Below are 23,805 nucleotides of genomic sequence, written 5' to 3' on the forward strand. Positions count from 1 at the left end.
CCTGCAAGTTGGAAGACGATCACGTTAGGAATACCGCGAACAGGCCTTTCGGTGCCACTGCTGCTGAGCGTGTGTGCTATTGCGCTCAATGTTCACTGCTTTTGAAGATGGTCCTTGATGACGTAGGTCAGCACGTGGTCCTTTGGTCGTCGCGTGTTCATTTGTATCCTGCTCCAGTGAAGCTGCTGCGCGTCAATTCCTGCAAGTTGGAAGACGGTCACGCTAGGGATACCGCGAACAGGCCTTTCGGTGCCACTGCTGCTGAGCGTGTGTGCTATTGCGCTCAATGTTCACTGCTTTTGAAGATGGTCCTTGATGACGTAGGTCAGCACGTGGTCCTTTGGTCGTCGCGTGTTCATTTGTATCCTACTCCAGTGAAGCTGCTGCGCGTCAATTCCTGCAAGTTGGAAGACAATCACGCTAGGGATACCGCGAACAGGCCTTTCGGTGCCACTGCTGCTGAGCGTGTGTAATATCACTGAGCTATCCAGAAAGTGCACGTACTCACACATGATCAAGGTAAAATAATTAAATATTTTGGATGTCCTAGCTTCTAGTTACACATTAATTAGCAAACTCTTCATTTCCAGAAAGAAAGAGAAATATACAAAAATTCCTCTAAATGTAGAGTAGTACTCATCGATTCATGAGCAAGAATGGTATGTTTTTATGAAATAATGAGGTAATGATCATATTCTTTAATTATCTGACCCTTCTTTCTATAAAGTGTTAAACATGGCAGTGACCATTGGTTCTTGCTGAGCAAATGAAAGCTTTGCTAATCACACATAATATTTCGCAGTGTGCCCTCAAATCTAAAATAAGATGGAAGTTCTGTATAAAAAACTGCTGAAGAATACCTGTAAACACCTATTAATATTGCCGTGTACAAAATTTTGGCCCCATTGAGCTTCCTTCAAATTGGTATGCAGCTCTTTTAACTCATCGGCCAACGTGCCTATTAACAGGAAAACAGACATTAACAAAAGCTAGCGGGAAGTTTAAATGGATCTTGGGAAAATTTTTCAAAGCTTTTTTAAAACTTCAAAATAAAGACAGCTTTGATTCTTCTGTGACCTCTGTATGAAAAAAAATTCTTGCAGTTTAGCTGCATGCTTTTGCTCGTAAAGGTATAAACAAAAAGAATAATTTAAAATGCCTGTGTTTTGGAAGTTTTGATTTTAAAATGTACCATTTATATACATGTTTATTTGCAATACATGTCAGTGGTTATGATGAGCTGTGCCAGATTTATTGCTGTGCGACAAATTAATTTTTCAGCATTAGTGGTAATTTCTCTATCTGCTGCCAAAATCTACTTGTAGCATGGCTAAGTCAAACTTTTGTGACTCGAGCTGACAGGAGGTGGCAGCCTGTATTTTTATTATTCAAGAATATGTCACGCTGTTGCTGGACATGCCACCAAAAAGAAACGGGCTCATGGCTTCTTTCTGTTGTGCAACCATAATTGTCATCAGGTTCTCTAACATTTCCTTGTTCAAAAAGTGTGTGCTCACTACTTTCCTACCAAGAACGCTATGTCACTGTGAGCCCATATGGGACAAGGTAGACAGACAAGGTAAAGGGCATTTGTTGGTGTGCAGCAGAAAGATATACTTTTCTTTTCAAAAGTGCAGAGGGATATATAACTGCTCTTACTTATCTCATGCAAGAATTTCTTCAGTGAAACACACTGATAATTGTCTATTACTTGGAAACTTATCTAGAGATGGGGATATCCATAAATATTCTAGAAAGAGAGAAAACAGTGCGGCCCTTGACACTCCGTTTGTTGGCTCATTTTTACCCAGGACTGGCAAGACGGTCAATCTTGAAGTGCGCACGGAAAGTGAACCTGACAGCATAAAAACCAAGTACCTCCAAGGCACCAACAGCGTGTTCAACTTGGATCAGGCGCTGTCCGAGTTCTACCTTGGAGGTGTGCCAGAAACTGCAGATGTACGTATAACATTGTGTGCTATGGTAGTGCTAGCAGATTCACACCTGTCTGGCCGCAGCATTGCACTCCCGAGCAGAAGGGTGTGGATTCGATTCTCAATCTCAGCAGTATGGCATATCAATGGGAGAAAATGCAAAATGAAAAAATGCAATGTAGGGGTACCTGGGTGCTTATGACTAGTGCTGAGCCACAGTGCTAAAAGATCAGTTTTGCTCACTCAACCAATTGAGATTATATTTCAGTCGTTACTTTATATGTATTCAGCTTTTTTTAAGGGGGGGTGGGGGGATCTTTAAGTTTTAATGTACTCAGAATCGCATATGTAGGAAAAGTGACGAAATGCAGATAAACTACTGTATTTTCTCTAAGGTAATGTGAGTTTTTTACCACATTTATGACACCCAAGCTTGACCCTTGCATTACAATCATGTACTGAAGTAACTATTCTTTCTTCCTGGACGCAATGAAAAGTAATCCCTGCCGCTACAATTGTGGTCATGTTATGATTGAGTAAATACAGTACTGTTGTGGACTAAAACTGCTAGTGTGCACATTCAAAGCAGCGGCGTTACATATGCGTAGGATTTCACTGAAAATGTGAAATTTAAAACAAGCATATTTACATTAGTTTTTATGGCACAGTCATGGATAGAATAGCCTTGTTTAAAACCTGTGTTCATGGTTTATTGTTAGTAAATTATATCATTATGATAGAGAAGTTAGCAGTGAGTCAACTCTCTTAGCATGAACCCCTTTATAAGAGATATGTGTCGGGGAGCAATTCTTGTCTTCTATATGAGCTGTCCATTACAAGTAGGGTACTGCGTGTGCATTTTATTACGATGACGAACTGCTGTCTCTTATACACACTTGTCGGTTATGGTTGTCTCTTATGAAGGGATATATGTGTATATTGCCCCTTTGACTGTACGTATATTGGAAATAAAAAGTATTTTTCAGTCATCACATTTATGACACTTTTATTGGCAGTATAGTGCGGATTCTGCGTGTGCTCAGTCATGCCATTTCGCTTTCTTTTTTGACAATGCTCAGATTCCGCTAAGCCAACGGGACACTATGCCATTTATTGGCTACTTGGAAGAACTTCAGTTTGGTGGACTGCCTGTTGGCTTGTGGAACTTCCACAGCCACCAAGGAAAGCTGGAGGGATGCCAGGAACGGGACAGCCTCATCGACATTCCAAGTGGCAGGGGCCTACGGTTTGATGGCACAGGCTATGCCATAGTGTCCAAGGAGCGGCGTGATTTCAACGATGGCATCAGCATCAGCATGAAGTTCCGCACATATGCCAAGGAGGGACTGCTCTTCCTCATACACAACAGGGTCAGTGCATTTGATGAATGTTTTCCAGTCTAGCCACAGTACCTTTCTAAGTTCTAAAGTAACTGCAGGCTGTAATACATGCAGTCTTAGGCAAATTAGAGCACACACAAAAATAAAATGCTGCAGCAAGAATGGATATAGGTACTCTCTCACTTGTAAGCTCTGATAGTGAATGTGAAACCAGTTTCCTGTGTACATTCGGCAGCTGCCAGTAGAAAAGTACAGTGCAACATGTGCTAGCTCTTGTGTCCATCTTTTCGTAACATATTTTACACAATAGAAAGCAAGACTCACACTAGCTCGACTGGCCCATAGTGGCCTCTTGAGGCAAGAAATGAAGCTTGGACATGAGCCCACACCTACGCGTTGTTTCCATCCCTCTAGAGATGCAGTTTTCTGTCTTTGAAAATGCTTCACTTGTACGACTGTGCAGGAAACATTTATGGCCCTGGAGTTGCGTGATGGCCATGTTGTGTACAAGTTCAATCTTGGCAGTGGCATGACACAGCTGAAATCCAATGGAGCCTACAATGACGGCCAGTGGCACCAACTCAGAGCTGCCCAGTTGGGTAATGAATTTGATCTTACGGTGAGTTCACTTGAATGATGTGTTTCTCTTGAAATTTGATAGCCATTCTGGTAGCAAATCAACAGTGGAGCTTTTGTTAAAGACATACTGAGTCAAGCTGTACTTGTAGAAAACTGCAGCTCACAAGCAAGTGCATGTAGATAATTATACTCAAACCTCAATACAACAAAATATCGGTTATAATGAAAAATAGTCTTGCAATAAATTCAGTGTTCGGAATAACCTTTACAACCAATTTTCAGATATAACGAATTTATTTGCTTGTAAGATGCAACTTTTTATAATGAGGTTTGAGTGTAGCACCTTTCTGATAGAGCTGACAAATTTGTATTAGCCCCGTCTTGTCGATCATGTGCACTGCCGGCACCACCAGTGGTGGTGTGCAATACTCTAGCTTTTTGAACATTGTCCAAGGAGGATGAGCAAAATGTTTAATATTGGTATCATTGTCAATGGTATTGCACTTAGTATGAAACTGCTAGTTTCTGATGAGATGCTAGTAACTGATGAATAGTCTGCAGCTATCTATTTCTTTTTTTTTTTGTCAGGTGGGCGGCAACGATTCTGTTCCTGCAAGTTATAGAGGCCCAGAGACAGGCATTGATGCCACCGATGACATATTTGTTGGGGGCCATCCGACTTTTCATGGTCACATGTGAGTTGTTGTCCCGCTTAACAGAAATAGCTACTGCACAAATACCAGTTAAAATTAAAGTTTGGACTGTGATTTCACATTATATAAGAAGCCTTGTTTGGAATGGTATGAGATGTAGCAGCCTCAGTACAAAATTTTTTTGGGTTTGTTATGAATGCATTATGGAAACATCTTGAACAAATATTAGCGCGACCAAATTTAGCATAGAAACAGAAAAGACACATTATGGGGCTGACTGGTAACTAAAATATATTCCAAAAATAAGCGCAGTTTTTTCTATTCTGCCTTTGTCTTTTCTATTCCAATCCCCGTTTTTGTCACACTAATATTCGTTCAAGATGAAAGCACAACAACTTGCCCAATTTTTCGTTCTGATGCACTATGAGATGTTAGTAAATGCAGACCTTCTTGATAGCAAGACTAAGGAATACTGCTGCCATTATGGTGTACCAGAAAATACGCAGAATCTGGAATTTTGACAACCAGCACAACACTTTTACGTCATTTACAGGGTTAAAACACCTGTCCGATTCCGAAAATAATAGAGGCCATGATCTGGGATTTCTGCCACTACAATTGACCACCACCAAATGCGGATTTTGTCTGTTTAGATGTTATTTCATGGCTGCTAATTAAAGGTTAGGCAAGTACCATCTCTGATGATTTGTCACTGTTGCTTCAACAAACAGTATGCACTACTTGTAATCAATTTCAGTGGTAAATTTTTTGCAGCAATATATAAAGACTGTGCAGGTTCTTTAATACCAAAGCAGGAGGAACCTTATCTTACGAACATATAAAATGTTAAAGTTCTTTTGCAGCTGTGGCTTGCTGTTTGATTGGTCATTTTAAATTTTCACTGCAGGCAGGTACAATGGACTGTCACAATGGCAGTCCATTGTACCTGCCTGCTTCTTTAGTGATGAAGAGAAGCTGGTTTCTCGCACTGCTCTCTCAACCATCAGCCACAGGCAGTAGAGTTCTTTGTCAAGTGCTTTACTTAATTTAACTTTGCTTATGCAGGGAGGTGACACGCATGAATTTTGAGGGGTGCATAGAAGAGTTGGAGCTGGACACAAGGCTCGTTGACTTGCACAAAACCAAGGAGGCCCTTGCTGTGACCACAGGCTGCCCTCCAAATGTGTGTGACATCTTCAAGAATTCAATCTCAAGGCAGTGTCTGTGATGCATTTATGCACATAATATGCATGAAATGCAAGGTCTCCCTTTTTAACAATACTGAAAAAGAGCCAACATATATATGTAGCAATTGTGATACACACCACAAGGCTTCTGTGGAGTAAAGGCTCTGAATTGAAGTACAAAAAAATTAATCTATTTCACCTGCATAGTGTAGCTTATCTGTGGTGATACTTAGTGCTTTTAGGAAAATAGTAAATTAAAAAAATTGCTGTTATCATTGGCACCTGTACTGCTGAAACAAGTCAAGTCTATAGATATGTGTATGAACTTCTTAGCAATATATCGCAAACGTGCAGAAATATTGTTTTCCTCTTTTTACTGCACTTATTGTGACTTTAAATATAGCTTATGAATGCTTAATAATATAGTATTGATATGTATAAATGTATACTGCTATTCAGTTAATACCACATTTTGTGATTGACTGGTAATATTTCTTTGCACAGGTAGCACGAGTGGTGTCATTCTCTGCAGAGTCTCCTGGCTTTGTTGCCATGCCATTCATGGACTTGACAGAGAACGCTCAGTTGACACTGAAGTTCCGTACTAAGCGCCCCAACGGTCTCATCTTCTACACGAGCAACGAGGACCACTCTAAGTTCCTAGCACTAGGATTGCGCGGCGGAAGGCTGTTTCTACAGGCAAGACCAGGTGGCCGTGTAGAAACCGAGGGAACTTACGATGATGGCCGCTGGCACTACGTCACTGCCAGTAGCTACTCCAATAGGTTGAGGCTGGACATTGACGATGCTCTTGTGGTGAGTACTCACGCAAGTTAAGCAGCATTAAAACACTTGTGTTAACAAACTTTCGTGATGTGTTTACTGAAACCTTTGTAGGGCAGAGAACACTCAAACCTCATTATAACAAAGTTGCATCTTACACGAAAATGAGAGAAAATTTGTTATAAAAGTACATTCCTAACACTTTATTGCAAGACCATTCTTCATTTCTTTATTATAATTGATGTTTTGTTATATCAATATTCCTTACATCGAGATGCACCTACTTTGTTATAACCGGTATTTTAGCATATCCATGTGCGTAATATCGAGGTTCGAGTGTGTGGTCACCATTTTTCTACATTTGCCATTGTTGATGATGCATGTGTGATTTAAACTTTGTTAGATAGGTTTTGAACTGATACATGTCCAGAAGCTGAACTTTTGGTGACTCTGTGTTAAAGAGATTGTGACGTTCAAATGTGTTTTTTCTTATTTGAATTCATTTAGTCTATGAACAGTACAGGCAGAGAAGCCCTTCAGTACAGGCAGAGAAGACCTTTGGCAGAGAAGCCCTTCATTGATCCACAATTGTGCCCCTCTCCTTTTATCTTAGCATCTCTAGTGGATGAATTTCAATTCGTAACACCAAATCATCACTTTATTTATTCAAATGACAACTGGCAGTCAAACACTTGTGGCAGTAAAGAGTGCGCATAATGGTAGTACACGTTACACTGAGGGCATGTGCACCTTTGGTGCAACAGCTAGATAACAAACATACAGTTTTTGATAGATTATACCTTGATTGTGTTAGTTGTATCATTAAATGTCTAGCTCTCACTGTGTTTTAAATTTTTTAACAGTGGACCTTTACCAAATAGACCACCTTGCAAGTCTTGCTATGTGTTCCTCTAACTACATTATTACGCCACTTGCTTTCGCATCTCTAGCTAATGCATTATTCGAATAAGTGCAGCTTCTTTTTTGTGGCGTTCTCAGGTGCAGGAGAATGCAGTGGAGCCTGTTTTGATACACACCACCAGCCCACTTTACTTTGGAGGTCTCCCACCTGGAGTTCAGGCTAATCCCGAGCTTCAGCTTGATGGACGTACCTTCTTTGTTGGGTGTCTGGGTGATTCCACTGTGCGAGGTGTGCTTCAGAACTTTGCCGCGACAGCAGATCGCTTCAATGCTGCCCTCACCAGCTGCCCTCTGCCTGGGCCCGATGATGATGATGTATCTGTTGAGGAAACAACAACTGTGACTGAAGGTAATGCTCCATTATATGCCTCCTGCTTGCAGTTATAACAAATTTTCTTCTGGCTGTGTGCTCTCTGCAATGAACACAATCACTTTCATTTTCGCATCTGTTGTATGCCCAATCATGTAGCTGAGCAATTTGTTGGTAATTTTGTAGTACATGCATTATGCATTATGTTTGCATGCATTATGCATTATGTTTCATGCATTATGTTTGCAATAAACTATGGCTGGTGTAGTGGATACAAATGGGTATGAGTGGTTGCTTATTTCACTTGATTTCTAAGTCAGATTGCTTTGAAGGTGTACATCAAGACCTACAAATTAAGGGGAAAAAATCTTGTTGCGTAAGCCACAGTAACAGTGTCAATGATCATAACAAGGGAATGCTCATTTCCAAGCTAAGACAGGAAGGTTGTCATTACTCCAATTACTCTAGCCAGCTACTCTGCACTATGGCTCAGAAAGATTATCTTGCTCATGGGATGATTGGTTAATAGCTAACCAAACCATAGTAGTGTAATATAAAGCAAACCCAGAATAAGGAACACTGTAGCAAACACTGCAGGTGCTGACTGTGTAGCAGGCCCTGCAGTACCAGTATTGTCCCTCATTTGTGTATGTTTTACTTTGAACTGCGTTGGCTTCACAGAGACAATGAACACAAGCACAGATGTCAAATATAATACTGACAATGACAATACCAAAACGAAAGTTCTGTTTTTCTACAGGTCCAGGTAGGCATTCTCTGAGCGGTCCACTTCCAGGCTGTGTTCTGCCCCTGGAGCCAGCTCATGATTCTGACGTGACACCCGAGAGTGGCCTTAGGTTTGGCAACAGTCCTGAGAGCCGACTCGAGTTTAGGCTTCCGACAGACCTAGCTAATAGTCTGATGGAGCATTCAACTATCTCACTGGAGTTCCGCACCCGCCATGAGGATGGTATCCTCTTCTATGTCACCAACAGCAACAAAGTCGACTTCATAGCCATCTTCATGAAGCAAGGAAGAGTAAGTTTTTCAACTCGAAGGTTGCTCGCTTGAGTATTTGTACATTTGTTGCTTTATGAAAGGTTATTACTGTAACAAAGTCCTATCTGCTACGAAAATATATTGCTGTTCAGTCGAACCCTTTTTATAAGAGACACTGATATAAAAGAAGGATATGAGAGACACCAGTGTGCCTACAGTGAAACACTGGTTGATAAGAAAATGCATACGAGGTACCCTGCTTATAAGAGACATTTCATATAAAAGACAAAAATAGCAGCCCGGAGCATGCCTCTTCTAAAAGGGTTCAACAGTATCCGAAAATTCATTATAAACATATATTTGTAGCACTGTAACTATAACAAAGCTATTCTTTATTTACTCCATTATAACTGATAATTTGTTATTCCGGGTTCTTTGTATCGAGGTTTGAGTGCATGTTTGCTCGTACATTGTTTTGCCCTGCTGTGGTGGTCTAGTGGCTAAGGTACTCGGCTGCTGACCCGCAGGTCGCGGGATCGAATCCCGGCCGCTGCGGCTGCATTTTCAATGGAGGCGAAAATGCTGTAGGCTTGTGTACTCAGATTTGGGCGCACGTTAAAGAACCCCAGGTGGTCGATATTTTCGGAGCCCTTCAGTACGACGTTTCACATAATCATATGGTGGTTTTGGGAATGTATACTCCACATATCAATCATCAATCACACGTTGTGCATGCTCACCGTGCATTTTTGTGCACAGTCTGCGCACACTGAGCCATGTGTACAGGCAGGGCTTCAACTTCGGCTCTTGTGAATCGGAAGTACATATTAAATGTGACAGCTGCTAAAAGCATTTCGTCTAACAAACTTGTAGTGGCTAAAGAGTATCTGCCAACTCTCCTGATTTTCCTGGGAGACTCCCGAATTTCAAACAATTCTCCCAATTGTACAAGCACAGCCATAAATCTTCCAAAACAGCGATACTGCCACTGTGTGAAAAAAAGGGTACGACTTGGGACATCTGTTTAAAAATTTTCTGATCGCACATAGAATGTTTTAGTCACTTTTGCTGCAGTACACTGATGTCATGCGAAATAGCGCATTAAGGTTGGCAAAGGGCCTACTAGCTGTTACTGGACACAATTGATTTTATGCACTAATTATGCATGTGGGAATGCAGTGTATTATTACAAGTGCAGGTATGATCACTGACACACACCAGTTTTCTTCTGTCATGTCAACTCAAGTGACTCTCCTTATAAGCTATGTCTTTTAATAAGAAAGCGTGCAAGATTAAAAGAACCTTTATCTGCACAGCATTAACATTAGTGATTTTTTTGCAAATTCATAACAACAGCTACAAAAACTATGCAGGTACCAGAACTGGCAAGATTACTAGCTTAAATATCTTAATGGCTTCATGTATCGCAGACCTTGCCAGTCATTCATTACGCTTGGTTGAAGGGGTGGTGATATCAGTTTTCGAGGCTAAAACAAGCCTCTTGTGGTTTCCTCTGTATTCTGTACACAGCAAACATTTAGAATATATTTTAATTCACCTCTAAAGTGTACCTAAATGCTCATTCTCCCGACCGAAGCTCATTGCAAGCGGATCCAGAACTGTCGCAGCTCTGTCGGAAGGGCGATGAAAGTTGCAGTGACGTCACACCAAATCTGTAGTGAGCATAGGCGTGTGCATGTTTTCCCATCATGGAGAGCAAAGGTTTGTCGCAGTGCACCCCCTTCCTATTATTTCAATGCATGGGTCTGACTTCGTGCCCCCTCTTTATTATGTCAATGTGTGGGAGGGACTGCACTTGCACTGCCCCCCTCTTAGGCGACTATGGGAGGGTCCGCCCACTTATTCCCTTTCTGTGCGCACGCCTATTGTAGTGAGGTGAGTCACCTTCGGAGACATCTGCCACGCACGCACCGGGCCTCGCAAAGCATCACGACTGCTATACGTTTGTTTTGCAGATGCTTGTGCGGGATGTGTGTGCGAGAAAGCCAGCGAGAGCAGACGATAATCAACACGGCGTGCGTCACAGCCTTGTGTGGCCATGTGACCAAGCTACACCGCTACATCACAGTTCAATTCAGTGCCCAGAAACCGAAACCAAAAACTATCCACATAGAAAGGCGATATCAATTTACTTAGCGAGAATAAATAAATCTTGGTCCGTGTATCATTCATCTTGGAGCTATCGCAAACACTTGCAGCAAAGAACGTGCAAGCCACAAAAATGGTAGTACCACTCCTTTAAGGTGTTATTTCTAAGCTACACAACTGTAGTCTTGTTCTTATATGCTGTTTTGGAACCTTTTGGCACATTCTGGGGAATTTTGTAGGTGAACGTCATGTTCAACTGTGGCACGGGCCCAGGCCTTCTGACAACAACAGAGGTGTACAACCTTGGGGAATGGCATTCACTGGAGTTCAGCCGCCGGGGCCAGATGGGCGTGCTGTACATGGACAATACGACGGCGGCACAGGGCAGCTCACAGGGTACTACCAGCTCAATCAACGTCAAGAGCCCCGTCTATCTGGGTGGACTTCCACGCAACGTCTCTTCTCAAGTGAAAAACAACCTTCGCGTAAGTCTCTCCCATGTCAGAAACAACAATCATGTGAGGCTGTACTATTCACTGGTACAGTGGTGCGAACCTTTGTGTGCTGTTTATGCCTGCAGGGAGTGACCGGCTCCTTCCCGGGATGCATCCGCAAGCTTGAAGTACAAGACCGGCAGATGCTGCGACCTAGAGTCAGCGTTGGTGTTACGGGCTGCTCGCAGAAAGTGGAAACAGGCACATTCTTCGGGGCCAATCACAGCCATCTCATTCTGTGTAAGTGGGGAAGGGAAAGATGCGTGAGTTTCATTCTCAAGAGCAATAGCATGATTGGACCTTGTTTGTATTGCCTTCCCAACTGCTAGCCTGGCTTCACTTCTTAGTCAGCATCTAAAGTGTGCCGCAAGGAAAGCAAAAGTGTGGATGCATGCCGACTTCCGACTTCTGTGTTCATGCATGAAATGCGACGGAATACTGAAAGCACAGCTCCGGGCTTTTTGAACCCTCTTGTGGGACTTCTGACAAGTCACCAAATAACCTGCAAGATGTGCGTACTGCCACCGCTAAGTGGTGTCTATAAATAGCTTGCCATTAGTATACTGGAGAATGTGGGCATGGCAACTGTGTGGCTAAATGTATTGCACCATGGAGCAAAAGTTTGCAGGTTCGACAACCCAATTGCACTTGAATTGAAGATTTTTTCTTGTGTTTTTATTTGCATAAACCTTGAATTTTCGCTCATAAGCAATGCTGATTTTTCGCTCAAAACCAAAGACACTGCCTCTTTTGCTGCCAGTACCGCCGCTGTAATTTCTGCAAACAAGCTCATTCATGCCCTTGTGTTAATGCTCTTCTGCTTTTATGTGTGCCAGCATAGTGGAGATACATTGATGATAAGAAAACATAGTTATTGAAAAAAAATAGTGTTCCTACCAAGGTGAGAATGTGTTCATTTAGGAGATGCTTTAGCTTTTCCACAAGGGCCCTATTTATACAAACAGCAATAAGTGACATACACTCATTTATGAACATTGCATATCACTTCTGCAGGCAATGCATCCGTATAAAAAAATGTTACCTATGCTCCTATTTAGTATGCACAAAAAGCCATGATCAGTTACTACAGAAGCAAACGGGAAAAAAAGTTTTTTCGATATCGATGACTAAGGGGTTCATCATGTGCCCAGTGTGCATAACAAACTCTCTGAAGGCAGGACATTATCTTTCTGTTTTTACACCATTGCAGCATTCTCATAATCTTCTCTTGAATTTCCCTTCTTTTCCTACAAAAACAGTACTTGCAGTTTGTTGCAAACATGTTTATAAACATATTTGTGCACATATTTGTAGCACTGTGTCCTGTGTTTTACTGTCCTGTAGTATGTGCTGTTATGCCATATTGTTTCAGAACCGACCAGGCCACCTGAAAATTCTTGTAATATACAGAGCTTGAGATTGTATGGGTGCTCCACATTGTCATTTCCAATGTTTGATTACACTGGCTAATGAACATATGCTGGGCAGAATCTCCTTCAATCTTCCATTCAATATATTTGCAGTGCATGGAGAAAGTGATCCGAATTTATCAATGAGTGTGCTTGACATTTGTGCCTTTTTTGTGTGTGGGAACAAGACCACCATGCAGGGGCCCATATGCCTGTTAAATGAAAGTTTTTTAATCCCGTTCGCCACTATGTCTTTTCATTGCTGCAATCATCCATGACTATATAAAATTCTGTGCAACTATAGATTTCAAGGATAGCGAACCCTCTTGTTCTGCATGTAAAATTTATAGTGTAGTTCATTCCTTTGAAATTATTTTCATGGCAGTGGTCAAAAGTGAGAGTTTGATGGTTTCTGGCTCTCAATATTGTTTATCCAGCTACATTTATATTACTGTTTCCATTGCAAGGCTGAAAGAAGGTAATTTTAAGGGCTCGTTTCTTTGTTCAACTCAATTATGAAAAAACCCAGCAGAAAATGAAGTCAAGGAATGTACAGGGAATGTTAATTGTACCGCTTTAAGTTTATTGTCATAACTGTGATACTATGAAGGAAGTCAGGTGGAAAAAGAAACTACTTGCTGCCGTTAGGTACCTTCAACTAGGAACGTTGCTGGTTTGCTCCCTGCAGGCAGCAAATTGTCTTTTCGTCCTCTTTACTTTGTGCACATTTATATTACGGTTACTACAATACACTTAAGGGGAGATGCTACTCGAAAGAAAAGCTTCTGTAATCTACAGCCTAGGGCAGTGAAATGTTTGCTGTATACACAAGTTTTCATTTCGATTTCAAATATGTATGTTGTATACACAAGCTTTCATTCCAATTTCAAATATGTAAGCTGTATACACAAGCTTTCATTCCGATTTCAATTATGTAATCAGTTTCATAGTAAGTTGCATAGTACTCATTCTGTACCATGACAATGTGTAAAGTACCTGCTGTGTTGGGGGCTGGCTGGTCCCGACGAAGCAGAAGAAGAAGACGGCCGACGGAGACGTACGCGGCCGGCGGGGACGCCGACCAGCCCGAACACGCGGGTTGGCGCGAAACGCCGAAGGAAAGAACAACAACCGCACTCCACGGTTACCCAACACACACTGTCTTTATTTTACAGTCGCCTTGAAATCCTAGATGCCAGAGCGGCGTCCCCTGGCATCCTCACATGTCAATCCGAAACCGAAACCGAAAACCTACAACACAACAGTACTTGTATCTCATTCTGGACACACTTTTTTGCCTCTAAAAATTTGTGGCCATGAGCCATTCATGGCTCATATTTCTCCACGTTGACTGCAGATTGAAAATAACTTGAGAAATGTGTGATAACTGATCTTGAGAAATACGTGTTTTCAATGTAGGAATGACAGCTCAATGTGGCAAAGATGGGCTTTTTAATATACTTTTTTTCATAATAAAAGCTTGTGAAACATTGTTGTCTTGAGCTTTGGCAAACTTCTCATGCAAGCAGCTAGGTGACACTTTCTAGGGGACTTTTGACAATAAGCTCTTGTTAGCCTTTAATGGCCACGTTTTGCTCTTTAAAAGTGATTTTAACCTATATTGAGTTTAATTACAATGTTGTTTTTTTTTTTGTTATGAAAGTTAAGAAACAACTTATGAAAGCAAGTAAATGCAAAAAAAAATACATTTTTGGGAAACATTCTTGTGTTTTTCTAGTTACATCTCTTCTCAAAACAGCTCAATTAACATCCCACATGTGTTCCTTAGTTTCATTATTTTAGTTTTTATTAAGGTTGTTTCAGTCGCAGTCATATTTCCTTGTTTGTGTGTGTGTTATGCTTGACTAATTTCTGGCAGCTCAATATGATTGTTTCCTTGTTCCAAGGCCATCCATATAATTTTGTTTATTTATGTAGTTATTTAAAAGTACCTTACTGACCCTTTGAAGCATTGTGTAAGGGCGATAAAAAAATGTCTAATGTGTACAGTGTACAAAAGGAACAGATATAAATGCATAAAGAAATGAGAACAGCAAAAGTTGTTAATGTAAGACATGCAGGAACATAGTAAAGATTGCATTCAGCAAATACAACAAAGGCAAGGAAAATATGCTTTGAGTCGCGGGATCAAATCCCGGCTGTGGCGGCTGCATTTCCGATGGAGGCGGAAATGTTGTAGGCCCGTGTACTCAGATTTGGGTGCACGTTAAAGAACCCCAGGTGGTCGAAATTTCCGGAGCCCTCCACTACGGCGTCTCTCATAATCATATGGTGGTTTTGGGACGTTAAACCCCACAAATCAATCATCAATCGAAAATATGCTTTGAGTCACAACAGGTCATTTACACAATAAAATTTGGCACATTTAAAGTACAAACACTATAATTACAAAATGAATTCAACATAACTTACAAGTTGATCTTAATGAGCAGCAGTGTTCTCACACATCCAATGCATCCATTGATGAGCAGCGGAAAGTGTGACGACTAGTTTTGCCTGACAGCTGACGGTGAGTGCATTTGTGCAGATGACAGCTACAATGTGGGCAAAGAGATGACTGTGGAACTGGACATCAAGCCGCGAAGACCTTCAGGAATCTTGTTCGCAGTTCACAGCAACAACCAGAAGGATTTCGTGCTGCTACAAATGATCGATGGCAACATCGTATTTAGTGCTGACAACGGTGCAGGAATTATCAAGGCCTCTGCCAGTGCTGGAAACCTTTGTGATGGAGAGTGGCACACTGTGAAAGGTATGTTAGCAGAGTTAAGCGTACAGTCCATCTTTAGTCTCTCCACTTAAATCCCGTCGAGGTGAAATCTTTAAAGCAACTCATTGCACGATGACCCTGATTAAAATGTGGCAGTGAAGATGTGGTAAAAAACTACCAAGAGAATGGACCAAGGGAGATACTATAAACTATCATATACAAACATCAATTTAATGAATATTTCAGAACAATGAACTTTCAGGAAATCCCTGGCAATTTTCTTTATTCCTTCTATGTGAAAATCTTTCAGTTAAATGAATTTCTGAATCGTAAACACTATTTCACTTGAATGAACTTTCTGCAAACGCAGGCTCATTTTTTAGATGAATTTAATGAACCTCTCCAGTACTGGCATAGCTGATGTGTGCCATCCCAAAATTGTCCATACATTGGTTGTGGTGTAACATCGCTTATACATGCAGTGCCACCGAGACAGAGCGACTGCATGAGAGATGAAAGCAAGCCACTTGCACGTCATACATGTGCAGAATCATCAGATTTGAAAATTGTTTTCAGTGTTTGCCCAGAACAGAAAGAGAGTGCGATGAAAAAGTAGTGATGGCTGAGGCAGGTTAAAAACTTGTATCTTCAGCCGAGGCTTCAGGACATACTAGACAGTGGGGAGACTTCGTGTCACAGTAGCAAAATGGGACAGAGGCAGTGCACAGAAGTATAAACTTTCTGTACAGCTTTGCCTCTTCTATCCATTTAAGGGTGCCAGTCTAAATAATAACTGCAAAATTCCTTTCAAAATAAATGGCATTTCATTTTTTGACTTCTCATCTTAATTTCCCAATACTGTTCTGTATTCCAGCTAATATACAGTTTAGTGAAGTTTTATTTAACTGAACGATTTTCTTCGGTCCCTTGAAGTTCACTTAAGTGAGAGTTGCTGTATAGGGCCTCATTTTTCTTTGTTAGACACAAGCTTACTGAAGTCAGGAATAGTATAGGGGACTTTATTATAATGTAATTATGATATTTTTTGAACATGAAAAATATTGAGTTAGACATAAAGACAACTTCTACACCAGCAGCAAGTTTTTGTTTCATTGAACCCTTATGACAAAATTTGTGTTTGTAACTTCATTGCTGTAATTTGTAGCCTTGTGTCTGGTGATGCTGAAATTAATTTATAAAAGCTGTTACATACTATATAATTGATAATAATAATCTAATTTAGCATCAATTTACTATACACTCTTGAAATCGTAAGAGATTATTGCCCCATAATGAGAGAGCGCCCAAGTTCACGTGGACTCAAGCTTTGGTGACATTACGGGGTATGTAAGTGCATGGGCAAGGACAAGTAACAGTAGTTCAGTTGATGGAGCACGTTATTCAAAGGTAGCAGTTTTGGTCTCTGCCAATGGAAAATTATCTTTTTGTCCACTTTTATTTCTTCACATTTACATTACAATCACTACAAATAATATGCCCTATACTTTCCTTGGCATCACTGGCTGTTAGTTCTCATCAATGTTGACTAAGGATGTCGTTTTTCAGTAAATTGCCAAGAAGTGCATTGCTTCAGCACGGCCTTAGTCGGTGTTGTTTCTTTCTTTCAAACACAGCTGTGAAGAACAAGAACATTGTGTCCCTTGCTGTCGGCGGCATCAGCAAATTGGGTATTGGCCGAGGAGGAGTCACTGCCACTGACACTGCCAACCCTCTCTACATTGGCGGTGTGCCAGATCCGAGCCAGACGCGAGCCGTGGCAACGCAGGAGCAGTACGTTGGCTGCATTCGTTACCTGCAGATCAATGGCAAACTTCAGAGTATGGCTGAGAGTACGGTTCATGGAAACGTCCAGTTGAACTCATGCCCCACCATCTAAGAAGCTATGTCCTGCATGTGTTATTCTTTTGTACAGTAAAAGCTCGTTAATTCGAAGTAACAGGGGCCGCGAGAAAGCTTCGAATTAGGCGGGTTTTTTAATTAACAAAACATACAAAAAGTGGGATGCAAAGAACTTTGAACTATTTAAAGTAATACGTGCTCGTCGTTTGCTGTGCTGGCTAGCTTGCGGCTCCAAAGGTTATGATTTCCAACAATACCTAGTCTTTATTTTTCTGCGAACATCGAGGAACCGTGGGCCTCGCTGCAGCCACTGGAAAAAAAAATATAGAAAAGAAAACGCGGTCGTGATTGACTAAAATGTGCGCCTGCAGAAAACAAGACATCTTCACTGCAACACAGTAGTGACACGCGGGCAGCATATCCTGCTCCTCGCTGCGTCAGCACGTCATGATGCGACCATTCGCACATTCTTTCTATTATAATTATAAATTTAATAATGGCCAGTACGACGAAGCTCACGATGTGTTTTGGCTGGAAAAAATTATCTTTGAAACTTTTGAACTCGATTTTCCAAGTAGGTGTTGCTGACAAGAGCTCCGCCAGCAGTGCAAAGACGCGAATTGCTGGAGCAATTAGCGATCGGAGGTTCCCATACATCGCGATTTCTGCTAAACTGTCCTTTATTAATTTATGTACAATCCAAGAAAGAACGAGTATATCATGACCCGCTGACGTTGCGAGAAACATCCAATAAACTGCCCGCGTGTCATTACTGTGTTGCAGTGAAGCACAACTCGTTTTCTGCAGGCGCACGTTTTGGTTGACCATGAGACTGTTTTTTTTTTTCTTTTTCTTTTGCGCTGTAAGTAGCGAGACTGAGGTGCTTCAGCTACAACTAATTAGTATCGATACTTTGCATTACCTTGTGGCAATTAATGGCCGTTTTTTCTACGGATTCGCGGCTAAATCAGGATCTGGAACTGGCACATGGTACCCAAAGTTTTCGAATTAACCGGGCTGGTGCCGGCCGCCGCTTCAAATTATCCACTCAAACTTACCTGAAAAAATACGGGACCGCGAAAATCCTTCGAATTAAGCGGTATTTTGAAACAACCGAGCTCGAATTAACGAGGTTTTACTGTAGGAGCACCCAAAATTGTGTCACTTTTTATTATGTTGATGTGGAGAGTGTTCAAATTGGTTTTAAACATATTGTTTTCTCACTAGGTAAAAAAGTTATAGTAAACTTAAGTCACTCCTCAGTTGAATTAGAATAGAATTGGGTTTTGTTTTACCATTCTGAAAGTATTAAATAAAGATTGGCTTATTTGTGTCATGCACGTGCGTCTCTATGAAGCCTCACATAGAAAATATTGTGTTTGACAGTTGCTCAAACCAGACAACATTTTCTTTATCACGTTACTTGTGCAAGTTTGCCAGCTGAAATATATTTTCAGAGCATTGCAATGCTGTGATCATGCTAAAAAGCTTACCTAGTTCTTACAGATTTGTATCTTATACATAAAGCTTTACAAGATTGCGTGCCATTGGTTGCTTTCATGACCTAGGTATCCTCAGAATTTTCGGAACAACTAGTGCTTGTATAAGTATCATGGCCACCCCAAAAATCGACAGTCTTACATCAAAACAAAGCATTGAAATTGATAGCAGGGCATTAACAAAGTTTGATCAACAAGCACACCGAGGATCACAAAGAAATATGCTATATCAAAGACTGAAAACACTGCAACATCTTCTTTCTTCCTGCGCTTGGCCATGAACACTCGCGATGTTTCGTTGTCGCGCCGATGTTAAATGCCCAGCAAGCAAGGTAAAAATAACTGCACAGTTAGTCACTCAAAATATAGCATCATCCAAAGTATGTGAACGATTTCAGGCGAATGTCTTCGGTGCTTTGAACACTGAGGACTGTCCTGAACAGCTTTGTGTAAGGTGCGAAGTATCTTTGCAACTGTATATATTACGGTATATTCGATATGTGGGGTTTACCATCCCGAAACCGCCATATATGATTATGAAATGCCGTAGTGAAGGGCTCCAGAAATTTTGACCACCTAAAGTTCTTTAATGTGCACTCAAATATGAGAACACGGGCCTATAGTATTTTTGCCTCCATCGAAAATGCAGCCACCACAGCCGGGATTTGATCCCGCGGCCTGCAGGTCTGCAGCCAAGTGCCTTAGCCACTAGACCACTGCGACAGGGCTATATTATGGTATAATCAAGCTCATGCATGCAATATGCAGAGGCAACATGGCATGCTATGGCACATAGTGCAACTGTTGCGGTACAACAGAAACAGAATCCTGGCAGATACAAATGAGTCAAAACACTGGCACAATGAGAAACGCTGACAGTGGAGTTACATAAGTGTTGCACTTTAGTGGTATGCAGGAGATGAAGACACACCAGTGTAGTCAGATGAGAGTCAGGGTACTTGAAGCCCTTTGCTAAAATTTTTCAGTTTTGCATGTGTTGGTATCCATGTGTGTATGTGTATCCACTCATACAAATGCACGCATGAACATGCATTAGGAATGGTTGACTTACTTGCCACTGAAAAAAAAATTCCAGGCTGCATTCCTGTGAAGGCACGTTGCTTTTTCTGTCATTCTGTGCATTATACATGATGTAACACAATAGAATTAACTAGTCTATTATAGTATGTTCTATTGACCACATAGAGTTTCCTAAAACAAAAAAGAGGAGAGTGGCGCAACGATCGTTCAGCCATTATGAGAATTACGGGTAGTACACGGATTTGCAGAGTCTTCGTACTTTGGGGCGGCAAATCGCACTTGTGGCTTCTTTAATTGCTGTGTTTCAATTTTGTTCCGAAGGAAAGAACAAACCCTTCTGAACTTCGTAAGCCGATTTGAAATGATAAGTCTAAAAGAATAAGATGGTGAAGCGCAACCGCTGAACATTTGCTGCTTTTTATTTCGCGAGAAAACAGCTCCAAGCCAGACAAACACACATGGAGCCAGAAGTACGAAGATTAGACAAATCCATGTACTACCCATCATTCCCATGCTCGGTGAAGCGCCGTGCATTGCAGCTCCCATAGACACTAGTGCCAGAGTTTCCTCTAGTTTATATTTAGTAAACTCCCTGACTGACCATCAGTGGGCTGTGATTATGTACAAATGGTGCCATTCATGATCACAGCATTCGTCCCTTATCTTTTGCACGCACTCCGCGGTGGCTATCATATCGGTAATTATTTTGATCACCTTCTTCAAGGTCAAGTCCTGTCTTACAACAGGCACCAGTTTTGTAGTTTTGTTTAGCTTCTGCTGCATACCTTATCATTTTCCCTTTTGATTCGCCCCCTTTCTTGGTTCATGCTAGGTTGTTGGCAACAGCTAAGGACTATACATTCTAAAAAACAAGGTATGCAAACATGGACACAAGAAAGAACTCAAGACACCACAAATGCCTACTAGCAACTGAAGATGCGCACAATGGCAAAAAAATATGGAAGGCATGAAAGCTTGTCTCTGCAATCCCATGCAATATGCAAACCTATCAATCTGGCATGCGTGGGGGTTTACATAATAACTGTTTAGACATTTGATTTCACCTTCATGCAAGTTAATTGGCGGCTGGCTTATGCATGTGGTTTTGAGGAGGGGGGGGGGGGGGGGGAGCTTGAGTGATGTCATCCCGCCGATAGGCATACGCTTATCGGCGAACCGATGGGTGTGCGGCGTTGTTACATCATCTTATACTTTATGTGGTCAATAGTGTCTACCGAGTGTCCTCAATTCTAGTTCACTATAGTCCTCACTCATATAGTTTCCTAAAATATAAACCAGCGTCTCCTATATTTTTTCAAAATAGAGGAGGCACTGTATAAACTCTATTATTAGGCAGGGGTGTCCTCTGTCACCCTTGTTATTCATGATGTACCTACAAGGATTAGAGGCCAAATTAGAGGGAAGTGGACTTGGCTTCAATCTCTCTTTCGTCAAACAAGGAAAACTCATTGAACAGGCACTACCAGCGTTGATATACACAGATGATGTAGTGCTAATGGCCGACAACAAGGAAGATTTGCAAAGATTGATGGACATCTGCGGTAATGAGGGAGATAAGTTAGATTTCATATTCAGTAAGGAAAAATCAGCAGTCATGATTTTTAATGATAATGAAGGTAATGAGTTTAGAATACAGGAGGTCACGCTAGAGATAACAGATAAATACACATATCTGGGCATATGGATAAGCAATGGGGCCGAGTACCTAAGGGAAGACGAAATATACGTGTCGACTAAAGGTAACAGGAATGCAGCGGTAATGAAAAACAGGGCACTGTGGATGTTGTAAGAGGAATATGGAAAGGGGTCATGGTTACTGGTCTGACGTTCGGCAATGCGGTCTTGTGCATGAGATCAGAAGTTCAAGCAAGATTAGAAATTAAGCAACGTGGAATAGGTAGGCTTGCCTTAGGAGCTCACGGGAATACACCAAATCAGGGAGTACAAGGTGATATGGGATCGACATCATTTGACGGCAGGGAAGCTAGCAGCAAGATAAAATTTGAGAAGCGATTGAAAGAAATGTGGTAGGAGCGTTGGGCTAGGAAGGTATTCAGCTACTTGTACATGAAGAACGTCGATACAAAATGGCGAAAACGAACCAGAAAATTGACTGGTAAAAACTTGGAAAACAGCAGGGGGCTAAACCAAAAAGAATTATCGGTTAAGAAGAAGGTGAAGGAAACGGAGACTGACATGTGGAGAATTGGCATGATTAAGAAGTCCGCACTAGAGATCTATCAAACTTTTAAGCAGGAAATTGCTAAGCAAAGGATATGTGATAATGCTCGGGGTAGTTCTCTAGCTGTTTGAGGCCAGGACGGGAGTATTGCGAACCAAGACATATCGGGCCAAATACGAAGGGGTATACGCGATATGCAGTGCGTGTGGAGAGGAGGAAACTGCCGAACACTTGATAATGTTCTGTAAAGGGCTTCACCCTATAGTTCAGGATGATGGCGCAAAGTTTTTCAAAGCACTGGTGTTTAGGGAAAGGGAGGGCAAAATAGACTTTAAGCGGGTAGAATTAACTAAAAGGAGGTTATCTGATTTGGTGGCTAAAGTCAAGGCACGAGTGAAAATAAACCCTTCACTGCAAAGTACGAGTCCTCAACCTCACTATTTAAAGGAAAAATAAATAAATCTAGTTTTTGGTTCACTAAGTATTACGGCTAGGTGGCGTCAGCCGCGGCCCGATCTGAAGGGTACTTATAAGTGTGGCAGCTTGAGCTAGTTGCTAAGGCATGACGATTGTTATAGCGCGAGAACAAAACGACGACACAGAGACAAGAAGAACAGGCTTGTGTACTTCGTGTGCTTCTTGTCTCCGTGTCGTCGTTTTGTTCTCGCGCTATAACTATCGTCAGGTAGAGCCACATCAATCCATCTATCCAGTTCTTCTATTCTGCCATGATGGCGAGTGCGCAGCCGGCACGTAGCGACTCCCCGCGGCAGTCGCGATAACTGAGAGCACCACTAGAAATAAGCGCCATTGTGCAAAAGCCGTCAAAGTGGCAAAGTTGCATACGCACGTGTACATACTTTGTTCTCTGTGTTAGCATGACCGGCGTATAGTGGCCAATTAAGGTTACGCATTTTATAATGCCTGCCAAAGCTTCTAGCAGCCCGCTAGGCGCTCAAGAGAGTGCACCTGGTGAACCACGTGGCGAACGTACCGATGGTTTCGGAAACGACGATGCGCATCGGTGAGTACTGTCGCTGTAGAATCTTGGTTCCAGCTTCTTGGGTTCATAAACTTTCGGCGCGAATTGAACGACGACAGATAACGCGGTCTGACGCGGTTCTTGGGTTGTTATATATGATAGACTGCCATGCGCGCGCTCAACGTGCATGCGGTGTCCTTCCACTAATAAGTTGGTGCCCCTCTTGTTCTCAGGTGTTATGTGTCCCTGTTTATTTTACGCCAAAAGTATGTCGGTGTGACGTTTCGAATAGCGCGTATGTCGTACGCGTCAAGTGTCATGAACGTGGGAGAAAACAGAACACGCTAGTTTTATAGACGTGCCATTAATCTGGACCACCGGGTTACATTGTCGGCGTTTCTGAAGAGATAGACGCGTGTTCCTAAATTCGAAACCAACTATAAGAGTATTACTTAATGTGTTCTCGTGGTTATGAAATCGGCTAGCGGCTGTGTACGCAATTAAGAGCCTCGGCTGCTGACCCGCAGGTCGCGGGTTCGAATCCCGGCTGCGGCGGCTGCATTTCCGATGGAGGCGGAAATGGTGTAGGCCCGTGTGCTCAGATTTGGGCGCACGTTAAAGAACCCCAGGTGGTCAAAATTTCCGGAGCCCTCCACTACGGCGTCTCTCATAATCATATGGTGGTTTTGGGACGTTAAGCCCCACATATCAATCAATCAATCAACGCAATTAAGAGCGTCAATCGCATCTACGACGCAGTCGGTTCCTTGC

The 23,805-nt window shown here is 41.9% G+C and overlaps 2 protein-coding genes across 2 annotated transcripts in view; both read left to right on the top strand.

Annotated features, from left to right (window-relative positions):
• LanA (laminin subunit alpha) overlaps nt 1-17,448 on the top strand; it is a 128,904-nt gene extending 111,456 nt beyond the window's left edge. Inside the window, exons 55-66 of the mRNA XM_075873036.1 lie at nt 1,812-1,959; nt 3,014-3,304; nt 3,738-3,893; nt 4,442-4,548; nt 5,572-5,689; nt 6,198-6,509; nt 7,476-7,746; nt 8,468-8,745; nt 11,055-11,300; nt 11,396-11,549; nt 15,267-15,491; nt 17,084-17,448. Of these exons, the coding sequence (XP_075729151.1) occupies nt 1,812-1,959; nt 3,014-3,304; nt 3,738-3,893; nt 4,442-4,548; nt 5,572-5,689; nt 6,198-6,509; nt 7,476-7,746; nt 8,468-8,745; nt 11,055-11,300; nt 11,396-11,549; nt 15,267-15,491; nt 17,084-17,346 (2,569 nt within the window). The 3' untranslated portion in view covers nt 17,347-17,448. The remainder of the gene's footprint in view (nt 1-1,811; nt 1,960-3,013; nt 3,305-3,737; nt 3,894-4,441; nt 4,549-5,571; nt 5,690-6,197; nt 6,510-7,475; nt 7,747-8,467; nt 8,746-11,054; nt 11,301-11,395; nt 11,550-15,266; nt 15,492-17,083) is intronic.
• A 5,295-nt stretch (nt 17,449-22,743) lies between these two features.
• Nucleotides 22,744-23,805, top strand: part of LOC119163401 (ninjurin-2) — a 22,989-nt gene continuing 21,927 nt past the window's right edge. The window contains exon 1 of the mRNA XM_075873037.1: nt 22,744-23,076. The gene's annotated coding sequence lies outside the window, so the exon portion shown is untranslated. The remainder of the gene's footprint in view (nt 23,077-23,805) is intronic.

This window comes from Rhipicephalus microplus, chromosome 9 (assembly GCF_043290135.1).
Source record: "Rhipicephalus microplus isolate Deutch F79 chromosome 9, USDA_Rmic, whole genome shotgun sequence".
NCBI classification, from domain to species: Eukaryota; Metazoa; Arthropoda; class Arachnida; order Ixodida; family Ixodidae; genus Rhipicephalus; species Rhipicephalus microplus.